We start from the raw sequence: 23,940 nt of genomic DNA on the forward strand, positions 1-23,940 counted from the left end.
GTTTCTTATGGCACCTGAAAGTGTAGATTTGATCCAAGGTGGGAAGAGTGCACCCAATTATTCTCTCCGCATTCTTTACAACCCTGGACAGCATTGTTTTTCCCCTGACTGTGCAGCTCCCAAACCACACACACAGACCATAAGTTAATACACTCTCCGCAGTACAATGGTAAAATGCCATCAACAGGTCCTTTGAGAGATTGTTTTTCCGGAGGATTCTCAGATCCAGCCCAGCTCAGCCACCGATAATCCTCCACGAATTTGTCTGATCCTCTTTTAAAGCCGCTCCAACCAGTGGCCGCCCCTGCCTCCTGTGGCAGGGAGTTCCACAGTTTAACCATGCAGACTTTCTTTGGTCTGCCCTGAATCTTCCAGTTTCACTGGACGCCTACGAGTGAGAGCTCATGTTACGAGAGAGGGAAAAAACCGTTTGCCCATCCACTTTCTCCATGCTGTGAGTAATTTTATTAACTCCTATCGTTTTGCCTCTCACTCGCCTTTTCTCTCAACTAAAAAGTCTGTAACGCTGCAGCCTTCCTTCACAGGGGAGTCTCTCCCTCCCTCCCCTTGATCCTTTCGGTTGCCTTTTCCGGGTCCTCTTCCAACTTTCTGAAGTGAGGCACATCACTCGCATCCGAGGCGTCGGAAATTAGCCTGGCACGAGGACAGTGGTTGGCACGAGCCTTGGGGGGGAATCAAAGACAGAGGGGCTTTGTCCCTGGAACTGGGGCTAAAGGGTTCTTTGTGGAATGGGGGGTTTGCTTTCTCTCTCTCTCCCCTTCCCCCCGCCTGGCCTTCCTTTTCACTCCCAGCCATCTTCACCCCCCTTGCAAGCAACTGGGCAGGCTTCCCGGCCTTCTCACTGCCCCTCCATTCATGGACCGCTGGCTTCTTGGCTATATGAGGTGCCATCGCCTTTTGCAGCCGAGAGACAATGTAAGAACATCGGCACCTGCAGGATCAGATCAAAGGCAGGGGTGTAGGAAGGGGGGTGCGGTGGGGGCGGATCTCCCCAGGTGCCCTCACCAAGGGGGGTGACATTTGGCACACCACCCACCCGCGACTCCCAAGCCTACCCCAAGCCGTTGGGGTAAGGCAGGGAGCTGTGCTGCTTTGCTGGCGGCATTCCCCCCTTCCCCCTTCGTTCTGACAGCTTGGGGGAGGCTTGGGAGTCGCGGGCAGGGGGCGCACCAAATGGGCTGCTCACTACGCCCCCCCTGAGCGTCTTGCTCCACCCCCGGCTGCAGGGCGCATGCGCCATTTGAGCACGCCCACCCCTACTCCGCCACTGGCCAAAGGGAGCCCGTTTAGTCTAGCCTCCTGTTCTCCCCGTGGCCAGCCAGATGCCCCCCAAGGGAAACCCGCAAGCAGGATTCGAGCACAAGAGCCACACTTCCCCCTCCTGTGGTTTCCATCATCAAGGATTTAGAAGCACTGCTGCCTCCAACGGTGAAAGTGGCTGGTAGTGGTGTAGTGTAGTGTGGTGTAGTGGTTAAGAGCGCTGGACTCGTAATCTGTTGAACCGGGTTCGCTTCCCTGCTCCTCCACATGCAGCTGCTGGGTGACCTTGGGCTAGTCACACTTTTGTGAAGTCTCTCAGCCCCACTCACCTCACAGAGTGTTTGTTGTGGGGGAGGAAGGGAAAGGAGAATGTTAGCCGCTTTGAGACTCCTTCGGGTAGTGATAAAGCGGGATATCAAATCCAAACTCTTCTTCTCTTCTGGTAGCCACTGAAAGCCTTATCCTCCATGAATTATAAGCACAAAAGAACCTGCTGGATTAGGCCAAAGGGGAGCCACATAGTCATAGCACCACAGAATGATAGAATTGTGGAGTTGGAAGGGACCCCCAAGGTTCATGTAGTCCAACCCCCTGCAATGCAGGAATCTCAATGAAAGCATCCAAGACAGATGGCCGTCCAACGGAAGTCCAGCTTCCTGTTTCCCCAGTGGCCAACCAGAATCCTGTGGGAAACCAGGAGCAGGATCTGAGCACAAGAGTGCTTCTCCGTCCTGCGGTTTCCAGCCACTGGTATTCAGAAGCAGCATGGTAGAGTGGAGCCTCCATCAAGGCTGACAGCCACCAAGAGGCCCATCAGGATCTTCCTAGAAAGCCTTTCTTGCCAGAGAGGGTGTGGGCCGGAGTGCTCCGCTGAGCCCCTTCTGAATCTCCTTCCTCCTCCGCTCACCAGCCCCACTGCCAGCTGGCTCACTGCTGCCGCCGCCATGGCTCCACGTGGGCAGGACTGTGGCAGGTACCAGAGGAGGGAGGGACGTGGCCCATGCCTCTGACTCAACTCTCCAGCTGGCAGCAAGCGAGGCTGCAGCAAGGAAGCGTGAGGGCCTCGCGGGTACCCGCCTCCCGGGCCAAAATGCACCCTCCTCACCCAGAAGCCCCACACGAGGGGCACTGGAAGAGCCAGACGCAAACAGGGATGGGAGCAGAGACGGCTTGTGCTCGCTTATTCCTTGCTGGCCCTGAAGGGAAATATACCCAGCAAATACAAATGAACCGTAAGCGATTGTGTTTTTATCCCTGTTTGCAAGGTGTTTCCTTTGTGTTGAAATGAACAGTCACAGTCACACCATGTACTGGAAGGGCTACGATGCGGCTTTAGACAGTCACAGCTTTCCCCAAAGGATGCTGGGAAGTGTAGTCTGTTCTCCGTGCAGAGAATCATTAGGAGACTCCCCGAAACCCACCCAGTTCCCCTCACAGAGCTACGATTCCCAGAGTGGTTTTAATAACCAATTCCTCTTTCCCAGGAAATCCTAACAACTCAGTATCCTCAACTGACTACAGCTCCCAGAACTCTTTGGGGGTAGTCACGACTGGTATCATAATGCTTCAACTGTATGGCCTGAATGTGGCCCTAGTGATTAAGGGTGTTGGATCAGGACTGGGGAGACACCGGTTCAAATCTCCACTCTGCTATGACGTTCACTGACATTAAGAAGCTTCAAGCTTTACCTTGGCTGAAACTGAGAGTTGACGGAGAGTTGTTTGGGGACTCCAGAGCTACAAGTCCCAGAGTGGTTTAACAGTCAATCTCTCTTCCTAGAGCACTCTGGGAATAGTAGCTCGGGGTAGAGAATAGGGTCATCTAATACTTCTCAGCATCCTTAACATACAACAATTCTCAGGATTCTTTTGGGGAAGCCACGGCTGCTGAAAGTGCTGTGGATGTGGCCAAAGTAACAGCAACAGAACTTACAGAACTTTCCCGCAGTGGGACAAACATTGGTGCTTTTGGCAGAAGGCGGACTGCAGCGGAACGGAAGCAGCGTCGCACCTTGTTAATGCCGTGTGAATGGAAAAGGACACCTTCTTCCACCTGTGCACCCTTCGCAGACACACTTACGTTTCACGGCCAGCAGGGTGCTTCCGTGGCAGCAGGAGACGGAGGCCACAAGGCTGGCGTGTGTCTCTCCCAGCTGCACGGGACGAGGGCTCCGGGGCTCTTCATCCTTCCGCCCCAGGCGCCCCCTGGCACTTTTCCCCCAGGTGTACACCTCGCCATCTGGGGAGAGAGGAGGTTAGGGTGACAGGGAGGCCAGGCCAGACCCCCTCGAGGCCCACTGCACCGGAAACCAAGCCCCAAACCCTGCTCCACCCCATCAGCTCACCTGCTCCCACAACGGTGGTGAAGGCGTCACCACAGCCCACCATGGTGACTCGGACAGCCTGGAGCCCCTCCACCAGGTAGGGGGTGCGGCTGGCACGGCAAGGGATGGGGCCCAGCTGCCCGTGTTGATTGCTGCCCACAGTGTAGCACTGGCCCGTGGCTGGCAACAGAAAAAGCAGAAGGGCAGGGAATAGCGCGACTCCTTCCTGCTCCTGGGTGATTTCTGAGCCTTCACCCCGACTTTGCCCAGCGGGCTGCAATTACTCCAGGGCGAATGGAAGACTCTGCACATGCTCAGAGGCACCCTGGAAGAACCTCCAGCCAACATGCCCCACTAGAATGCCGGCATCGTCCCGGCTGGCTGCTGCCACCCCCCAAGTGAGGTGTCTTCACCCAATGCTCACCCGTGACGACTGCTGAGTGAGCCGTTCCAATGTCAGCCCACACAATGGCCTCTTCGCTTAAGGGGGCTGAGCAGGCGCAGCTGAAGACAAGGGCTTCCTCCACCTGGTCAGTGGCGAGGGGCTCCCCCTGGGGCAAGATCCTGTCCAGGCCTAGTTTGTTATACCTGGAAGAGAGTGGGGAGGGGAGAGGAGGTCAAGGGAGGGCCAAGCTGCAGAACTACCCTCTGCTTGCAAAACTCTGCCTCCCCTGGATTTGGGAGACTCTGGCCTAGCAAAACACAGGATCCAACCAGACTTTCCTTGCCCCAATCCAGATTCAGGAACAGGAGTGAGCCGTGCCAGGCCCTGGAAGTAGCTGTTGATATGAAGCCTCTGGTTTGGCCCTGCCTGCTGGCCTGGCTTCCCATTCTGGTCAGGTCAGCAGGATCGGACCTTCTGCTTTATGGCATTTTTGTTTCACTACCCTCCCTCCCTCCCCAATACTCCTGTGACCCCCACCACCACGACACGGACCTCCCGTCCTACCTGTTGCTCCCACAGGCCAGGACCTGGTTCCTCCCCGTCAGAATCATGGAGGCATCGATGCCGCAGAGAACCTTCTGCGCCTCGTGGTCAGGGGGGATGGAGACCTGCTGCGGGGAGTTGTGGGACTCCTGGGTGCCCAGGCCCAAGCGCCCTGGGAAGAGAGGGAAGGGGTGGCAGGTGATCATAATAATAATAATAATAATAATTTATTATTTATACCCCGCATATCTGGCTGAGTTTCCCCAGCCACTCTGGGCGGCTTCCAATAGAGTGTTAAAAACAATACAGCATCAAATATTAAAAACTTCCCTAAACAGGGCTGCCTTCAGATGTCTTTTAAAGATAGGATAGCTACTTATTTCCTTGACATCTGGTGGGAGGGCATTCCACAGGGCGGGCGCCACCACCGAGAAAGCCCTCTCTCTCGTTCCCTGTAACCTCACTTCTCGCAATGAGGGAACTGCCAGAAGGCCCTCGGCACTGGATCTCAGTGTCCGGGCAGAATGATGGGGGTGGAGACGCTCCTTCAGGTATACACCTGACCGAGGCTGTTTAGGACTTTAAAGGTCAGCACTAACATTTTGAATTGTGCTTGGAAACGTACTGGGAGCCAATGCAGATCTCTCAGGATGAAAGGGAGCCAAGAGAACAAGCAGCCCTGCCGTCACTCACCATTGTCCCCTCTGCCCCATGCAAAGATCTCTCCTTCGTTGGAAACAGCCAGGACGTGCGACGCCCCGCAGGCCACGTGCGTGATCTCGTAGCCCAGCAGGGCCTCCACAATCTTGGGCTGCAGAGGGGGAAGGCAGCAACTGTTCAAGCAGTCTCCCCCCACAAGTCCTCCCTCTCTCTCCCCACCCACCCAGCCCCTTTCTTACTGCCCCACAACTGCACAAGCCACCCCCACCCGCATCCCCAGCTGGCAGACCTGCAGCCAAATTTGCCGGGGAAGGATTGCCGCCTCCCAGACACGGGAAACCCTTGTACGCCAGACAATAAAACCATCAGTTCAATGTGTTTCTATCCTGCCTTCATTCTGTCTTTAAAACTATGGAATGGCACACTAAGGAACTTGCTCCGCAGGCATGGCCACAAAATAAGATGGGTTTAAAATTCACAGGTTTGGGAGAAATTCATGGAGGAGATAGATAATGATGGCTAGTTGCCAGGAGGGCTGTGCTCTGTCCTAAGAAGAGCCTGCAGGATCAGGCCAGGGGTCAGTCCAGCATTCTCCTCTTCTTCTTCTTTTTTAAATACTTTTATTTTGCTTTAAACAAATACAGATAAACAACCAAATTTACAAAAGAAAAATCCTTAATAATAATAATAATAATGAAAAAAGCTAAAAAAACTACAAAAATATCAAAGTACATGGTATAGAACATAAGCCATTATGGGAAAGAAAACAGAAAAAAGAAAAAGGAAAGGAGGAGGAGGAGGAGGAGGAGAAAAAGAACAAAAAGAGGAAGATGAGCCAAAACACAAGAAGGCTCATCTATTGTATGCTTCCGTCAAGGTCACAACAGATCATTATTCTTTTCAATTCTCTCTATCTGCATTCCAAAGAATCCCTCATCTTGGTATCAGGGAACATTTCCCTATGCGGTATCATTCTAAACATAACCAGGTCTTTCTTGATGAACCCATTTTCTTCTCACAGCCGCCAGCCAGATGCCTGCAGAAAACCAGCAAGCAGGATGTGAGCACAAGAACAACTCTCCCCTTCTGGGGCTTCCAGCAACTGGCATTCAGAAGCATAATAATAATAAAAAAATTTATTTATACCCCACCCTCCCCAGCCAAGACCGGGCTCAGGGCGGCTAACACCAGGTATAAAAACAATTGATTAAAATACAACTTAAAAACAAAATTAAAGCACAACATTAAAGTGCAGCCTCATTTCAGTAGAAACTCAAATCAAAAACTTTTTGGGGATGAATACGTCAAGTCTTCACCAAGGCCAACTATCCAGACTGCTCCTACGTGGGCCAGAAAAAAGCCAGGGAAGTCCCCAAATAGGAGTTCCATCACAGAAGGGGAAAGGAAAAAGGAAAGAGGGGGAGGGGATCACGTTGATTCCAAGCCAAAGGCCAGGTAGAACAACATAGAACAGCCATTGTGTCGAGTAGCCATCGACAGCCCTCTCCTCCACCCTTGGCGGGCACCCCTGCCACCTGCAGGAGTTTCGAAGTTTAACTATGCGCCACGTAAAGGACTTTCTTCTATCTGCCTTCAACCTTCCAGCGTTCAGTTTCCCTGGATGTCTCCAAGGTTGGTGGCAATAGATGCTTCTGAGCACCAGTTGCTGGAACCCCCGGAGGGGAGAAGGCTCTTGTGGCCATGCCCTGCTTGTGTGCTTCCCTTTGGGGGCATGTGGCTGGGCGCCGTGAGAACAGGAGGCTGGACTAGATGGGTCCCCTGGGGCCAGACCCAGCTCCTGTTCTTGTGATCAGGGTACAGCAGCAGCCACAGGGAGGAATTCTGGCCTGCAGGGAATCTGGGCAAAGTGGCCAAACCAGCCCACCAGCCTAACGATGCTCAGGAACTGAGCCCTGGCCAACCTGGGTGATGTCTGTGAAGGTCTCATGCCCCAGGCACCCACTGCTGCCACTGCCAAAGGTCAGGACGATCCCTCGGTCTGCAGGGGGAAAGGAGAGCTGTCAGCACAGTCCGGAGCAGAGGGTGCCAAAGGAAGGAAGGAACCACCTTCGCTTCCTCATGATCAAGGGGGCAGTGAGTGTGTATGCATGCAATCCCCAAACAGAAATAATGGTTGGGCCCATTGTCAAACAGGAAAATCATCATCATCATCATCATCATCATCATCAATTTTATTTCTACCCTGCCCTCCCCGGCCAGAGCCGGGCTCAGGGCGACTAACAGCACTAAAATTTCAGTAAAAACATAATAAGAAAAAAAGAAAAAGAACAATTTAAAATACAGGTTAAAATGCAATTTAAAATGAAGCCTCATTTTAAAAGTCAAAACCATAAAGGTGAGGGAAACACAAGGGTCAGACTGAGTCCAAACCAAAGGCCAGGCAGAACAGCTCTGTCTTGCAGGCCCTGCGGAAAGATGTCAAGTCCCACAGGGCCCTAGTCTCTTGTGACAGAGTGTTCCACCAAGTTGGGGCCAGTACTGAAAAGGCCCTGGCCCTAGTTAAGGCCAACCTAACCACCTTGTGACTTGGGACCTCCAAAATGTTGTCATTTGTGGACCTTAAGGTCCTCCACGGGGCATACCAGGAGAGGCAGCCCCTTTAGTTTGTCTTTGTGGTACCTGTCAGGCAGGTGGTGAAAAGGTCCCCACAGGCCACGAGCTTGATGGTCACCCCGGACTGGCCCTCCAGGAAGCGGCAGACAAACTGGGGCTGCAGCTGCTCAGTGGCCCCGGGGAGCGAGGGCCCCCCCGCCGTGCCAAGTGGGGGCGGCTGGTGGAGAGAGAGACAAGGAGAGAAAGAAAACAGCAGGAAGAGGGTGTGTTACATTCCTGCCCAGGTCTGTCGGAGCAAACTGGGCCTAGTTTGAATGGCGGCTGGTGGCAACAGGGTCAGGGCTCAGCGACGCAGCATCCAAAGCAAGCAGAGATGCTTGAGCATGTGCAGAATGCACTGAAGTGTCCTGGCTGCCACAACCCGTCCTGGGGGGGGGGGAACATCTGGGGCTAACAGCAAGAGAATACAGGCCAGGAGACATTGCCACCAGGCATGTATGAGCCCCAGGGGCCTAGCATGAATTTTATTTATGCAACCTTAACTGGCTAGAGGGTCACGGGCTAGAGGGTCGCCTAGGGCTTGCTGATCAGAAGGTCGGTGGTTCAAATCCCCGCGACAGGATGAGCTCCCGTTGCTCGGTCCCTGCTCCTGCCAACCTAGCAGTTCCAAAGCACATCAGAGTGCAAGTAGATAAATAGGTACCGCTCCAGCGGGAAGGTAAACGGCGTTTCCATGCACTGCTCTGGCTCGCCAGAAGCAGCTTAGTCATGCTGGCCACATGACCCAGAAGCAGTATGCCGGCTCCCTTGGCCAGTAAAACGAGATGAGCACCACAACCCCAGAGTTGTCTGTGACTGGACCTAACGGTCAGGGGTCCCTTTATCTTTAACTGGCTAGATTTCAACCACACAAGGTTGACATTGCTCAGGTTAACTGTGCATAAGATGTGATCGTACTGTACAACGAAACACAGGGCCCAGGAGTTTCAAGCAGAAGGACAAGCTGGTCTAATGTAAGGCATATTTAGAAATTCTCAGTCAGCCTCCTTCCTCCTTTCAATAATCCCCAGAGCTGGGAGACGGATAGCGAGGGGCTCCTCACCCACCCACGAACCTGTGGGACCCCTCCTCACCCTCTCACCTCCCACAGGATCAGCCGCCCAGATTTGGTCACGCCCGCCTTCTGGGTCCTTCCAGTGGAGACCTGCACCACTTCGGTGTTCAGCATGGGCAGGCGCAGAGGTAGGGTGATCCCGCCCCCCCAGGTGTAGACGGAAGATGGGGCGGGGGGGATGCCTGGCCTTGCCGAGCCAGCTCTGGAGCCTGGGTCCAAGAGAAAAGCCCTGTGAGTTAGTGGACCTGGGGGGCGGGGGAAGTGGGGAACCCCCAGACTCAGGAAAGGGGAGGTTGGAAGGCCATTGTTATCCGGTTGGCCATTGTGAGAAGAGGATACTGGACTGGGTGGGCCATTGGCCTGATCCAGCAAGACAGAAAATAACAGATAATAATAATAATAATAATAATAATAATAATAATAATAATAATAATAATTTATTTATATCCTGCCCTCCCCAGGCTCAGAGCGGCTAACAACAATAAAATTAACACAGCATTTTAAAATCAATTAAAATATAACTTTCGATATGGGAATGATGCATTGACCATACATGCCCTTGTCAGCTGTGGTGCCCCAAACTAAAGCCTTCACACACACCCCACTCTGGTCGTGCCCTCTGGGCCACTGGGGAAGGTCCCCAGGCAATGCCCCCCCCCAAATAAAGAGTGTGCAGTCCTCTTCCAAAGGCCTCCCACCTTACCTCTGGCTCTAGGGCCGACGGCTCCTGCTCCCACCCTGCCGTGGGTCACTGGTGGCACAGCGGCCAGCGGCTTCTCAGGCCTGGGGGGGGGGGGAGAAAGAGGATGAGCTTCTCTCAGACAGCGGTGGCAGGGAAGGGCTGCAGCTCAGAGGCAGAGGATCTGCTTGGCATGCAGAAGGCCCCAGGTCTAAGGCCCAGTGGCAGCATCTCTGGGCAAGGCCCGGGAAGATTCCTGTCTTGAAACCTTGGAGATCTGCGACTCAGTGCAGACAATGCTGAGCTAAACAGGGCAATGGGCTGACTTAGACTACGGCAGCCTCCTGTGTTCCTATTTCTAAAAGGAAAACGGAAGGGACTTCTGTTGAAGGATGTTGATAAGAACTGGAAGGTGTGCAGAGGAGGGCGACCAGGATGATCAAGGGTCTGGAAACAGAGTCTTAAGAGGAATGGTTGAGGGAGTTGGGGATGTTTAGCCTGGAAAAGAGGAGACACTGAGAGCCATCTTTGAATATCTAAAGGGCTGTCAAATGGAAGAGGGAGCAAGCTTCTTTTCTCCCGCTCTAGAGCAGGCATAGGCAAACTCCAGCCCTCCAGATGTTTGGGACTACAACTCCCATCATCCCTAGCTAACAGGGCCAGTGGTCAGGGATGATGGGAATTGTAGTCCCAAACATCTGAATGGCCGGAGTTTGCCTATGCCTGCTCTAGAGGGTAGGACTTGAACCAACGGCTTCAACTTACAGGAAATCCCAACTCAACATCAGGAAGAACTTTCTAACAGTAAGAGCTGTTCGAGGTGGAATGGATTCCCTCTGAAAGACCCTCCTTCCTTGGAGGAGTTTTTAAGCAGAGGTTGGATGGCCACCTGCAACTGATGCTTTAGCTGAGATTCCTGCATTGCAAGGGGTTGGACTAGAGGACCCTGGGCTTCCCTTCCAACTCTACGATATTATGATTCCATGGTTCTTCATGCAGTGCACGGCTAAAGGATGGAACTCCCTCCTGCAGGTATGGCCAACAATTTGGATGCCTTAAAAGAGGAAAAATTCATACAGCGGAAGGCTATCAATGGGCACCAGCCATGCTTCTGATTCTCAGCCTCTGGAAACCACAGGAGGGGAGAGGGCTCTTGCGCTCATGTCCTGCTTGTGGCCTTCTCATTAGGGCATCTGCTTGAGAATGGGATGCTGGGCCAGATGGACCACTGGCCTGATCCAGCAGGCTCTTATGCTCTTCGTCTGGAACCATGAGGACTAGAATCTTATTTTACAGCTCTACAGCAAAGGCCCTTCTTTCAAAGCCCTGGGCTTGATCCTCGGTGGCACCTCCAGGTAAGGATAGCTCAGCTGGTATAGGATGAGACTCAATCTCAGGGTTTGTGGCAAAAGGATTCCTACATGGCAGGGGTTAGACTAGATGACCCTTGTGGTCCCTTCCAATGCTACAATTCTATAATTCTATGACTAGGAACATCCCCTGCCTGGGAGCCCAGGGAGTCGCTGCTGCCAGCCAGTGCAAGCCCTACTGAGCTAAGTGGGCCCATGAGCTGAGTGTTCCTGGAGGAGGGGGCGTCAGCGCCACCACATGGGCCCAGGACTTGCCTCCTCATCCTGACACTGCCGACGTCGGTGTAGAGGTTGAGGAGGGGCCGGGCGCAGATGGCCTCCGCCATGATCTCGTTGAGCTGGGGCCGCTTGGAGGGGTCCAGGTTGAGCAGGCTGAGGATCAGCTGGCGTAGTTCGGGGCTGTAGCGGTCCGAGATGGGGGCGAAAGTCCCACTCATGATCTTCAGGACCAAGGCGGGCAGGTTCTGTGTGCGAATGATGGCGGGACAGTTAGGAGAGAAGGCATGGAATGCCGCCTTGCCATACAGTAATAGGCAAGGAGTGGCCAGCGCCAACCCAGCAAGGCAGGGCACATAAAGGAGACGCTCTTTAGCTTGAGAAAAAGGAAGGAAGGAAGATGGTGAGGGGACGTTTGTGAAATTGTTGACTAGACCAGTGGTTCTCAAAGTGGGTGATACTGCTCCCAGGGGAGGGGGATTCCCTGGGGGGACCCTAAGAGACAAGGGGGGCACTGGAGGCGGGGCCCTCAAGGCAGGCTGATCACTTATTTACGATTGACCAGGCTGGAGACTAGAGCGAAACACCTTCCTTGCTTTGTATTCAAAGGTTTACTGCTTTTATCAAAGCTATTTCTTTGGGTCACGTCTGTTTGCCACAAGTCACAAGATAGCCAATTATTGGTAACATACTGGTATATTGATTTTCTTAATAAACTTAATAGCACATCTGTGATAGGTGAAGGTTTGTGTGTAACTTATATATTAAAAATTTTGTGCTATAAACATCCTTCATCCTTATGGTTGTGTCAGTAAGAATGAGCCCAATTTTTCCATGCAGTATCTGGTATCAACGGATCATGTTCATCAGTTCCGAAACTAAATAATTATAATTGGATTTTGAATAAACATGCAATTAATGGTTACTGTTTTGAATGTTCTTGCAATATCTTCCTCATACCGCAAACCAGTATTCTGAACAATCCTTTTTTATAGGGTAGGGTGGGGTGCACTGGGGAATAATTTAGGGAACCATGGGGGCAGTGGCCTCAAAATGCCTGGGAACCACAGGACTAAACTGAGGGCCGGTTTATCTGACCTGGCCGTCAAGCAGTCTTCTGGCCAGGGGACCAGCTTCCTAGAGGCATGAAGCTGTCCCCTCTCGGAGACAGGATGCTGGGCCACTGCACAGACCCCGGCACAATTGTTTACGGGACCGAAGCTGAGCAGACAGGGCATTCAGGACACAGAGACTGGCCAGCCCTCCACTCCAACCAGATTTCGAAGGTGTCTCCTTACCGCGGCCTCAAAAGCCCTCTTCAGGCTGGCCAGCTCGTAGAGCACACAGCCCAGAGCCCAGATGTCACTCTTCTGGTTGTAAGGCTTGCCCTCGCACAGCTCCGGGGAGATGTAGCAGGGGGTGCCCACCACCTAGGAAACAACATGGATGTGCGAATGAGGCCCAGAGCAAAGGTGGAGGGGCAGGTATTACTTTCTCTTTTTTCTTGAATAATGCTATTAACCTTCTAATATTACAATGCCAAAACTGTTACTGTATTTTCTGGCGTCTAAGACTACTTTTTAACCCAGGAAAATCTTCTCAAAAGTTGGGGGTCGTCTTATACGCCAGCTACAGCAGCAGCTCCTGCAGCAACTCCCCACCAAAGGATAAAACGACAGCAAATTAAATCAGAGGACACCAAGCTCTCTAGATGAAGCAGAAATACGCTTGAAAATTGGCCCCAGAAGCCCCCGGCCACTGGGAAGTGGAGCGGATTTCCCAGCCGGACTGGAGACTGGTTTTTTAAATTTTTATTTGATGTGCGTTAGAAAAACCCTCCTCCCACCGCAAGCCCCGGGAACAGAGGAGAAGCGCTGCGCGCCTTCCCCTCTGTTCCCGTACCTGTGCTGAAGGCTTGCGGTGGGGAGAAAAGCCCTTCTCCGCACCGCCAGCCTGGCAAGCGGTCTCCATAGGAACGCATTAATTGATTTTTAATGCATTCCTATGGGAAACCGTGCTTCGCAAGACGAAAAACTCGCAAGACGAAAAAACTTGCGGAACGAATTAATTTCGTCTTGCGAGGCACCACTGTAATACCAAATGACCTCATGAGGGAGAGCATTCCACAAACAGGGACCCACCGCTAAGAAGGCCCTGTCATGGTGCAGTAGCACATTGGCTGCCAAACCTGGCCAGTCCAGAGGCTTCAAATTACCAGCCAATCGCAGGGGGAGGGACATGGTCACCAGGAGTTGCTATCAGTTGTTCTCACCGTGTAAGCTTTGCTCTTGCTACTGAGGATCTTGGAGATGCCAAAGTCCCCAATCTTGACGATCATGTGGTGCTTGTCCAGAAGGATGTTCTGAGTCTTGAGGTCCCGGTGGAGGATCTGCTTGGCGTGGACGTGGTGGAGGGCCAGGAGGATCTGGACAAAAAAGTGGAGGATGGTCTCCTCGTCCAGGAGGGAGTTGCCCCTCTTGTGGATGAACTCAGCCAGCGTCCCACCTGGAAGGGAGCAAGCAGAGAGAGGCCAGCATAATACCTGGGGCATGGTGGGATTAGCGAGGGGGTGCTAAGAGCCAAGGGGGTGGCAGGTGGGCACTGGAAGTGAAAACGACTACCAGACTTTATTTGAAAAGCTGGTATCATTGAATCAAGTTCATCCATTTTGTTGAATTAAACTGAATAGTTCATATATACAGTGGTACCTCGGGTTAAGTATTTAATTTGTTCCAGAGGTCCGTACTTAACCTGAAACTGTTCTTAACCTGAAGCACCACTTTAGCTAATGGGGCCTCCTGCTGCCGCCACACCACCAGAGCACGATTTCTGTTCTCATCCTGAATCAAAGTTCTTAACCTGAAGTACTATTTCTGGGTTAGCGGAGTCTGTAACCTGAAGCGTATGTAACCCAAGGTACCACTGTAGTTTTAATTGGACTTTGAATAAAAGTGCAATTAATTGTTACGGTTTTGAACTTGACTGGGTTATCAACTTCCTTACAGGGCTGTTATGTACCGAGTTGAATAGGATCCAAAATGCAGCAGTCTGATTGGTCCTAGAACAATAGGATCTAGAATGCAGCAGTCTGATTGGTCCACAGGAGCCACCCAATCCAATTCCGGGTAGAAGTGAATCCGCAACCTGATTGGCCTACAGGAGAATCCCAGAATTAGCCAATCACGTGGGGTCCATTGTGTAAATAATGTATATAAAGCAGACATTTTGGGGGAACTTCCATTCCTCACTACTCTGAGCTGAATAAAGAGCATGAAATCCACACTCGACTCCGAGTATATTTCAAGGGCCAAGCAAACTGCTATTGTGAATCATGTTTTTATTAGGGTAGGGGGCACTGGGGGTGCGTTTATGGAACCTAGGAGGCATGGTCCCCAAAACTTTGGGGCCTACTGGTCTAAACTGCTTTTGATATTGCATTTTAAATTGTTGTGATTTTAGATTTTAAATTCTTATCATAGAATTGTGGAGTTGAAAGGGACACACACAGGTTCTTCTAGTACATCTCCCTGCAATGCACCATATTTTGAAGGGCTAGTGATAAATTGAATAACAACAGAAATAACAGAAAGCCACCTCCCAAGGAAAACTACAGCACTTTCTCCCCTGAATGGGAGCAGAGCTACAGTTGTCCCTAAACGGGTTAAACCCTTGACAAGGGTGGAACCACAAGGAAGAAAGCCATTTTTTCTCCAAGGGCAGAGCGAGCTGAACCTGTTCCTTCTGCCTCAATGATATGGGGGTCTGTAGATCCTCCTAGTCCAGGAAGCACACCCCTGATCCCCTCCCCTTGCGGAAAACACACATGTCAAACAAACCCAGTGCTCTTTTGTTTCCAAACCACAAACCCAAATCTCAGGTTTGCAGCTACCTTGCCACCACTGGTGGCTTTGAAACCCGAAACCTCCTTTTCACCTGCCTGAAGGTGACCTGCAAAGAAGAGGGAGGGGAGGGGGAGGTGATGTGCTGTGGGCCAGGCCCTGGGAACAATGGTGTTCCTCTCTGGCATTCTTCCCACTGCCATAAGTCCAGGTGTTGCTAGGAAGCCGCACGTCAAAGACTGCCTTGACCTGGAGGTTGGAGAGGGAGGGCTCAGTGCCTTTTCCCCTCAACGGTTTTTCTCGAGCTTTAGCTCTCCCAGGAGAAGGAAGGCAGATGCTGGAAGTTCCTTTTGATTGTGTCAGGGCATTGGTCCATGTAGCTCAGTGCTGCCAGCAGCTCATAAGGAGAGCCTGCTGGATCAGGCCAATGAGCAGCTGCCGAGACCATATAACACTGGTCTTGAAAGACCTACATTGGCTCCCAGTACGTTTCCAAGCACAATTGGGTCTGACCTTTAAAGTCCTAAATGGCCCAGTATATGTGAAGGAGCATCTCCACCCCCATTGTTCTACCTGGACACTGAGGTCCAGCGCCAAGGGCCTTTTGGCGGTTCCCTCTCTGCGAGAAGCCAAGTTACAGGGAACCAGGCTGAGGGCCTTCTCAGTAGTGGCACCCACCCTGTGGAACGCCTTCCCACCAGATGTCAAAGAGAAAAATAACTACCAAACTTTTAGAAGACATCTAAAGGCAGCCCTGTTTAGGGAAGCTTTTAATGTTTAATAGGTTATTGTATTTTGGTGTTTTGTTGGAAGCTGCCCAGAGTGGCTGGGGAAACCCAGCCAGATGGGCGGAGTATAAATAAATCATCACCATCATCATCATCATCATTATTATTATTATTAATGTCCCATCTAGACCAGCATCCTCTTCTCATAGGGGCTAGCCTGAGAGCAACTCTCTCCTCCTGTGGTTCCCAGCAACGGGGATTCAGAAACATTGCCGCTTCCACGCTTCCAGCTATGGAGGCACAGCACAGCCATCATGGCTGGCAGCCATCGGCAGCCCTCCCATCCATGAGTCTTTCCCAGTTTGGTCAAGCTGAGATTAAACCCAAGCGCGGGAAAAATGTTACTATTTTCAAACCAGGTCAGCTCAGTCAGTAGGGCACGAGACCCTTAATCTCAGGGTCAGGGATTTAAGCCCCACACTGGGTAAAAGATTCCTGTATTGCAGGGGGTTGGACTAGATGACTCTCATGGTCCCTTCCAACTCTACGATTATAAGGAAATAAAACAGACCATGTATAGGGAACCAGGGGCCTTCTAGGTGGGACTCCCAATTCCCAGCAGACCCAGTGTCCAGGGATTATGGAAGTCCAGCAGTTTCTTGAGGATAATAATAATAATAATAATTTATACCCTGCCCATCTGGCTGGGTTTCCCCAGCCACTCTGGGCTGTTCCCAACAAAAGATTAAAATACAATAATTCATCAAATGTTAAAAACTTCCCTAAACAGGGCTGCCTTCAGATGTCTTCTAAAAGTCAGATAGTTCTTTATTTCCTTGACATCTGACAGGAGGGTGTTCCACAGGATGGGCGCCACCACCAAGAAGGCCCTCTGTCTGGTTCCCTGTAACCTCACTTCTCCCAGGGAGGGAACCACCAGAAGGCCCTAGGAGCTGGACCTCATGGGGGTGGGGGTGGAGACGCTCCTTCAGGTATACTGGGCCAAGGCTGTTTAGGGCTTTAAATGTCCGCACCAACACTTTGAATTGTGCTCGGAAACGTACTGGGAGCCAATGTGTGGTGTTGAACAGCTGCCCCAAACCTGGCACCCTCAAGACTGAATGATTTTTTTTGGGGGGGGAGCTGGCAGAACCACAGCTGTACAGGCTGGGACTGATGGGAGTCCAAAACATCTGAAGGGTGCTAGGATAGCTGAAGGGCAGCCTTCAAGCTGCAGGGCCTGTATTGCACCCCCCTTTCCCTAGAGGTACGAGCCTTTAGGCGGCAGGAGTGCGCCCTGCTGCCTTGGGGACCCACGATCCTCACCCGGCGCATACTCCATGGAGATCATGAGCGCCTTATCCTCCAGGAAGTTCTCGTAGTATTCGATGACGTGGGGGTGGTGGAGCAGCTTCAGCACTTGGCACTCGTTCTGGGCGGCCAGCCGCTCGTCCTTGGTCATCTGCTCCACGGGGATCTGCTTCAGGATCACCAGCTTCTGGTCCATTTTCCGAAGGCAGAGGTGGACGATCCTGAGGGAAAGGGGAGCACAAAAAGAGCAAGAAGGAAGTCAGCCCCTAAACATCGGAAGCCATATTGGTACGCAGTCTGGCCATGGAGTCACCCAGCTCAGGGCTGTCAGTTCTGACTGGCAGAGGCTCACCAGGGTGTCAGAGACAGGAAAATTATTATTATTATTATTATTTATTTATACATACATACATACATACATACCCCGCCCTCCCCGGCCAAGACCGGGCTCAGGGCAGCTAACACTGAATATAAATACAGTAAAAACATTAAGAACAAAACAAAACAAAAAAAAAACCCCAACAAACAGTTGATTAAAATATAAGTTAGAGTACAGTTTAAAATGCAGCTTAAAATGCAGCCTTGTTTTAGTGATAGCCTATAGATCAAAGCCATAAGGGGAGAAAACGTCAAATATTCACTGGGGCAAACTACCCATGCTGGTCTTACATGGGCCAGCAAAAAGAGCCAAGGGAAAATTTATATACAAAATCCCATGTGAGGGGTTCCATCAAAAAAATAAAGAAATTGGGGGGGAGGATAGACTGAGTCCAGCCCAAAGGCCAGGCGGAACAGCTCCGTCTTGCAGGCCCTGCGGAAAGATGTCAAATCCTGCAGGGCCCTAGTCTCTTGTGACAGAGCGTTCTACCAGGCCGGGGCCAGAGCTGAAAAGGCCCTGGCTGAGGCCAATCTAACCTCCTTGGGGCTTAGGACTTCCAAAGTGTTGTTATTCATGGACCTTAAGGTCCTCCGCAGGGCACACCAGGAGAGGCAGTCCCATAGGTACGAGGGTCCTAGGCCGCATAGGGCTTTAAAGGTCAAAACCAGCACCTTAAACCTGACCCTGTATTCCACCGGGCGCCAGTGCAACTGGTAAAGCACTGGATGAATGTGATCTCGCGGCAAGGACCCTGTAAGGAGTCTCGCCATGGCATTCTGCACCTGCAGAGTTTTTTAAACATTAGGAGGAACTTTCTGATGGTATGAGCCATTCAGCAGTGGAATGGACTACCATGGACTCTTCTGCATTGGAGAGTTTTCAAACAGGTTGGTTGGCCAGGGATTCTTTAGCTGTGATTCCTGCACAGCAGGGAACTAGATGGATCTTGGGGTTCCTTTCCAGCCCTACAATTCTATGATTCTATAGCAGTAAGATCCTTTTTGAACCTGGGGTCTTCAGGACAAAAAGCAGGCATCTCTACCATTGCAGGGGGGAAAGCCTCAAAGCTGTGCCATGGCTGAAATATCCTGGATGAGTCATCATCAGTTAGCTCAGTTGCCCATCTGTGAAATGGAAGCAGTAAACATGGCCTACTTTCCAACTCTGGAAAAGTGTACAAATGAAAATGTAATGCACACATGATTAGAACACCCCCTTAGGACATTTTGCGTCACGGCTGTTTTATCTGGGGAGTGTAACATGTGAATGTGACTCATGCAGGAGAGAAGCAATGGGACACTCTTTTTTTTAAAAAAAAAAGTCAGAATGCGGAATCTGTGGCCCTCCAGATGTCATGGCGCTGTGACCCCCATCAACCCCCAACATGGGAGGATGGGAGTTGTAGTCCAACAACATCTGGAGGACTGCAGAGCAGCTGCTTTAAAACTGCTTCTGGTTTTGTGGCATTTTGCTTTCATTATTGTGTATAATTTTTATTTCTTTTTATCTCTTAGCTGTCTTTATACTGATTGCATATACAGAGGGAAGGCATTAATGAAAGAAAAGGTGAATTTAAGGCCTAGGGTCACAAAATTCCACATGAGCTCAGCCATAGGCTGGCTCCAATTGCATTTTGTTCAGAGTGTTGTTGTTGTTTAGTCGTTTAGTCGTGTCCGACTCTTCGTGACCCCATGGACCAGAGAACGCCAGGCACCTCTGTCCTCTACTGCCTCCCGCAGTTTGGTCAAACTCATGCTGGTAGCCTCGAAAACACTATCCAACCATCTCGTCCTCTGTCGCCCCCTTCTCCTTGTGCCCTCCATCTTTCCCAACATCAGGGTCTTCTCCAGGGAGTCTTCTCTTCTCATGAGGTGGCCAAAGTACTGGAGCCTCAGCTTCACAATCTGTCCTTCCAGTGAGCACTCAGGGTTGATTTCCTTCAGTATGGAGAGGTTTGATCTTCTTGCAGTCCATGGGACTCTCAAGAGTCTCCTCCAGCACCATAATTCAAAAGCATCAATTCTTCGGCGATCAGCCTTCTTTATGGTCCAGCTCTCACTTCCATACATCACTACTGGGAAAACCATAGCTTTAACTATACGAACCTTTGTTGGCAAGGTGATGTCTCTACTTCTCAAGATGCTGTCTAGGCCTGTCATTGCCCTTCTCCCAAGAAGCAGGCGTCTTTTAATTTCGTGGCTGCTGTCACCATCTGCAGTGATCATTGAGCCCAAGAAAGTAAAATCTCTCACTACCTCCATTTCTTCCCCTTCTATTTGCCAGGAGGTGATGGGACCAGTGGCCATGATCTTCGTTTTTTTGATGTTGAGCTTCAGACCATATTTTGCGCTCTCCTCTTTCACCCTCATTAAAAGGTTCTTTAATTCCTCCTCACTTTCTGCCATCAAGGTTGTGTCATCTGCATATCTGAGGTTGTTGATATTTCTTCCGGCAATCTTAATTCCGGCTAGGGATTCATCCAGCCCAGCCTTTCGCATGATGAATTCTGCATATAAGTTAAATAAGCAGGGAGACAAAATACAGCCTTGTCGTACTCCTTTCCCAATTTTGAACCAATCAGTTGTTCCATATCCAGTTCTAACTGTAGCTTCTTGTCCCACATAGAGATTTCTCAGGAGACAGATGAGGTGATCTGGCACTCCCATTTCTTTAAGAACTTGCCATAGTTTGCCGTGGTCGACACAGTCAAAGGCTTTTGCATAGTCAATGAAGCAGAAGTAGATGTCTTTCTGGAACTCTCTAGCTTTCTCCATAATCCAGCGCATGTTTGCAATTTGGTCTCTGGTTCCTCTGCCTCTTCTAAATCCAGCTTGCACTTCTGGGAGTTCTCGGTCCACATACTGCTTGAGCCTTCCTTGTAGAATTTTAAGCATAACCTTGCCAGCGTGTGAAATGAGTGCAATTGTACGGTAGTTGGAGCATTCTTTGGCACTGCCCTTCTTTGGGATTGGGATGTAGACTGATCTTCTCCAATCTTCTGGCCACTGCTGAGTTTTCCAAACTTGCTGGCATATTGAGTGTAGCACCTTAACAGCATCATCTTTTAAAATTTTAAATAGTTCAGCTGGAATACCGTCACTTCCACTGGCCTTGTTATTTGCAGTGCTTTCTAAGGCCCATTTGACTTCACTCTCCAGGATGTCTGGCTCAAGGTCAGCAACCACACTACCTGGGGTATACAGGACATCCATTTCTTTCTGGTATAATTCCTCTGTGTATTCTTGCCACCTCTTCTTGATGTCTTCTGCTTCTGTTAGGTCCTTTCCACTTTTGTCCTTTATTATGGAAATCTTTGTACGAAATGTTCCTTTCATATCTCCAATTTTCTTGAACAGATCTCTGGTTCTTCCCATTCTATTGCTTTCCTCTATTTCTTTGCATTGCTCGTTTAAGAAGGTCTTCTTGTCTCTCCTTGCTATTCTTTGGAAATCTGCATTCAATTTCCTGTATCTTTCACCATCTCCCTCACATTTTGCTTGCCTTCTCTCCCCCGCTATTTGTAAGGCCTCATTGGACAGCCACTTTGCTTTCTTGCATTTCCTTTTCATTGGGATGGTTTTCGTTGCTGCCTCCTGTATAATGTTACGAGCCTCCATCCATAGTTCTTCAGGCACTCTGTCCACCAAATCTAAATCCTTAAACCTGTTCCTCACTTCCACTGTGTATTCATAAGGGATTTGACTTAGATTGTATCTTACCGGCCCAGTGATTTTTCCTACTTTCTTCAGTTTAAGCTTGAATTTTGCTATAAGAAGCTGATGATCTGAGCCACAGTCAGCTCCAGGTCTTGTTTTTGCTGACTGTATAGAGCTTCTCCATCTTTGGCTGCAGAGAATATAATCAATCTGATTTCGATGCTGCCCATCTGGTGATGTCCATGTGTAGAGTCGTCTCTTGTGTTGTTGGAAAAGCGTGTTTGTGATGACCAGCTTGTTCTCTTGACAGAACTCTATTAGCCTTTGCCCTGCTTCGTTTTGATCTCCAAGGCCAAACTTGCCAGTTGTTCCTTTTATCTCTTGACTCCCTACTTTAGCATTCCAATCCCCTATGATGAGAAGAACATCCTTCTTTGGTGTCACTTCTATAAGGTGTTGTAAGTCTTCATAGAATTGGTCAATTTCAGTTTCTTCAGCACCAGTAGTTGGTGCATAAACTTGGATTACTGTGATGTTAAAAGGTCTGCCTTGGATTCGTATCGAGATCATTCTATCATTTTTGAGATTGCATCCCAGTACAGCCTTCGCCACTCTTTTGTTGACTATGAGGGCCACTCCATTTCTTTTACGGGTTTCTTGCCCACAGTAGTAGATATGATGGTCATCCGAACTGAATTCACCCATTCCCGTCCATTTTAGTTCACTGATGCCCAGGATGTCAATATTTATTCTTGCCATCTCATTTTTGACCACCTCCAACTTACCCAGGTTCATGGTTCTTACATTCCAGGTTCCTATGCAATATTTTTCTTTACAGCATTGGACTTTCCTTTCGCTTCCAGGCATATCCGCAACTGAGCGTCCTTTCGGCTTTGGCCCAGCCGCTTCATCAGCTCTGGATCTACTTGTACTTGCCCTCCGCTCTTCCCCAGTAGCATGTTGGACGCCTTCCGACCTGAGGGGCTCATCTTCCAGCGTCATAACTTTTATATGCCTGTTGTCTTTGTCCATGGAGTTTTCTTGGCAGGGATACTGGAGTGGCTTGCCGGTTCCTCCTCCAGGTGGATCACGTTTGGTCAAAACTCTCCACTATGACCTGTTCATCTTGGGTGCCCTGCTCGGCATAGTTCATAGCTTCTCTGAGTTCTTCAAGCCCCTTCGCCACGGCAAGGCAGTGATCCATGAAGGGGTTTTGTTCAGAGTAGACCTACTGAAATAATGAACAGACCTCAGCCCTGAGGCAGCCTGCTGTGATTTAAATGACATCCAGCTTAAAATAACCACATACAAAGTAAAATGCAGCAGATAAGCCATGCAGTGTTAAATGGAGAGAATATAAAAGAACCTCCTGAAATTAAGTGCAATTAAGTCTGGGAACATAAGAGCGCCTTTAACGGGCGCCAAAACATCATTAAGGGTGGGGCTCAAACTATGCTCAGAGAGGAGACTGTTCTACTCAATGCTTCCTATCCAGTCGTTTGCCTCCAAAGATAGGGAAGCTAAACTGTGTCAAGGTGACCCAAGGAACTTCATGGCTCCTTCAGTGCAGGATTTGAACCCAGATCACCCTGCATTCCTTGGCCACAATGCCACCCTGGCTCTCATCCTCTGTATGCTTCCTTGGGAGTAGGCGCCACTTTTATTTCGAGTGGGTTAAATTGTGCATAGAGAATGGCAGATTGAGAAAATGCCTGGCCAATGAGGGAACGTGATTTATTTCATCCTAAATTGTGTTTTTTTAATGCAGTCATATGTATTATACATATACATCTATATGAGCTCCTTTTATTTGCATATGCAATACACGCACATTAATATGCATATGCATATTTTTGTAGCTTCTTTCATTTGCATAGGTTCATTATTCGAAAATAGCATTTTTTTAAAAAAAGCTTTCTTAGGACAGGGCTGCGACCTTAGCAAGAGAGAGATGCGAGGGGGGAAAGGGGTGCTTCGTCGGGACGCCCCTTTCAAACTGGGGGTGAAGCGTCCCCCAAAACCCTGATTGGCTGGAGGGAGGGGTGCGCCCCTCCCATCACCATGGCAACAGCGTCGGCATGCACCACCCGCGAGTGCGAGAGAAAGAGAGAGAAAGTGTTTTTCGCCCGTCCGCTCGCCCCTGTTCTCACCCGAACGCCCCCCTCCCGACCACCCGGATTCGCTCGTATTTCTCCATGGCGCTTCTTCTTTCCCAGCCAGGCCGCGGCCACAGGGTCTCGCGTCGCCATGGAGACGCTTCCGGGATGAAGGTTACGGCGGCCACCGAGGGACAAGGCTGGCCGGGCAGCGCCGTGCCACGTTGCTTGGTGGGGAATAGGTGGGTATCAAGGGCCGCCGGCAGCGAAAGAGTTAACGGGAAATTCGCTCCTAAAATGGCCCCCACCATCGGGAACGGGGAGAATAAAACCATCACAAACCAGACAAACAAACAAACAACAAGAAGAAGAACGTTGATTTAATGATTATTGCATTTAATTATTTATTTAATAATTATTGCATTTAAGTATTGGTTGAATAATTATTGCATTTAATTATTCATTTAATGATTTCAAAAATTATTGTTGTTATTATTAACAAGACAAACCTGAATGCTATTTTCTGTTTCTTTCTCAGCTTAAGGGATCCTTGCTAAACTTCATTAGTCACAGCATAAATAAACAATAAACTAGCTGCCAAGCAGTAACAGCAACATGACAATAATCAATCAATAACATAACTATCAGAATCACAACAGCAATAGCAAACACTAGCAAAACGCTGAGAACGTTACCTTCCTCCCATTCTCGTTCCCTGTTCCCTGCCAACCATTCTCACAACAAGCCTGTGAGGTAGGCTCACATTGCTGAGAGGTGGTGACTGG

The 23,940-nt window shown here is 50.1% G+C and overlaps 1 protein-coding gene across 1 annotated transcript; it reads right to left on the minus strand.

Moving 5' to 3' along the window:
• On the minus strand, positions 1 to 23,346 carry NEK8 (NIMA related kinase 8). The gene is made up of 15 exons (XM_081890773.1): positions 23,210 to 23,346; positions 17,040 to 17,245; positions 13,419 to 13,651; positions 12,445 to 12,576; positions 11,186 to 11,394; positions 9,585 to 9,664; positions 8,909 to 9,090; positions 7,834 to 7,984; positions 7,116 to 7,192; positions 5,227 to 5,344; positions 4,555 to 4,705; positions 4,030 to 4,193; positions 3,627 to 3,785; positions 3,362 to 3,520; positions 1 to 683 (listed from the first exon to the last, which is right to left on the minus strand). Exons 1-15 carry the CDS (start codon positions 23,254 to 23,256, stop codon positions 625 to 627), a joined length of 2,127 nt encoding a protein of 708 aa, XP_081746899.1. The 5' UTR covers positions 23,257 to 23,346; the 3' UTR covers positions 1 to 624.
• Positions 23,347 to 23,940: the final 594 nt, after the last annotated feature.

The sequence above is a fragment of the Podarcis melisellensis genome (assembly GCF_964234715.1).
Source record: "Podarcis melisellensis genome assembly, chromosome: 15".
Lineage (NCBI taxonomy): Eukaryota > Metazoa > Chordata > Lepidosauria > Squamata > Lacertidae > Podarcis > Podarcis melisellensis.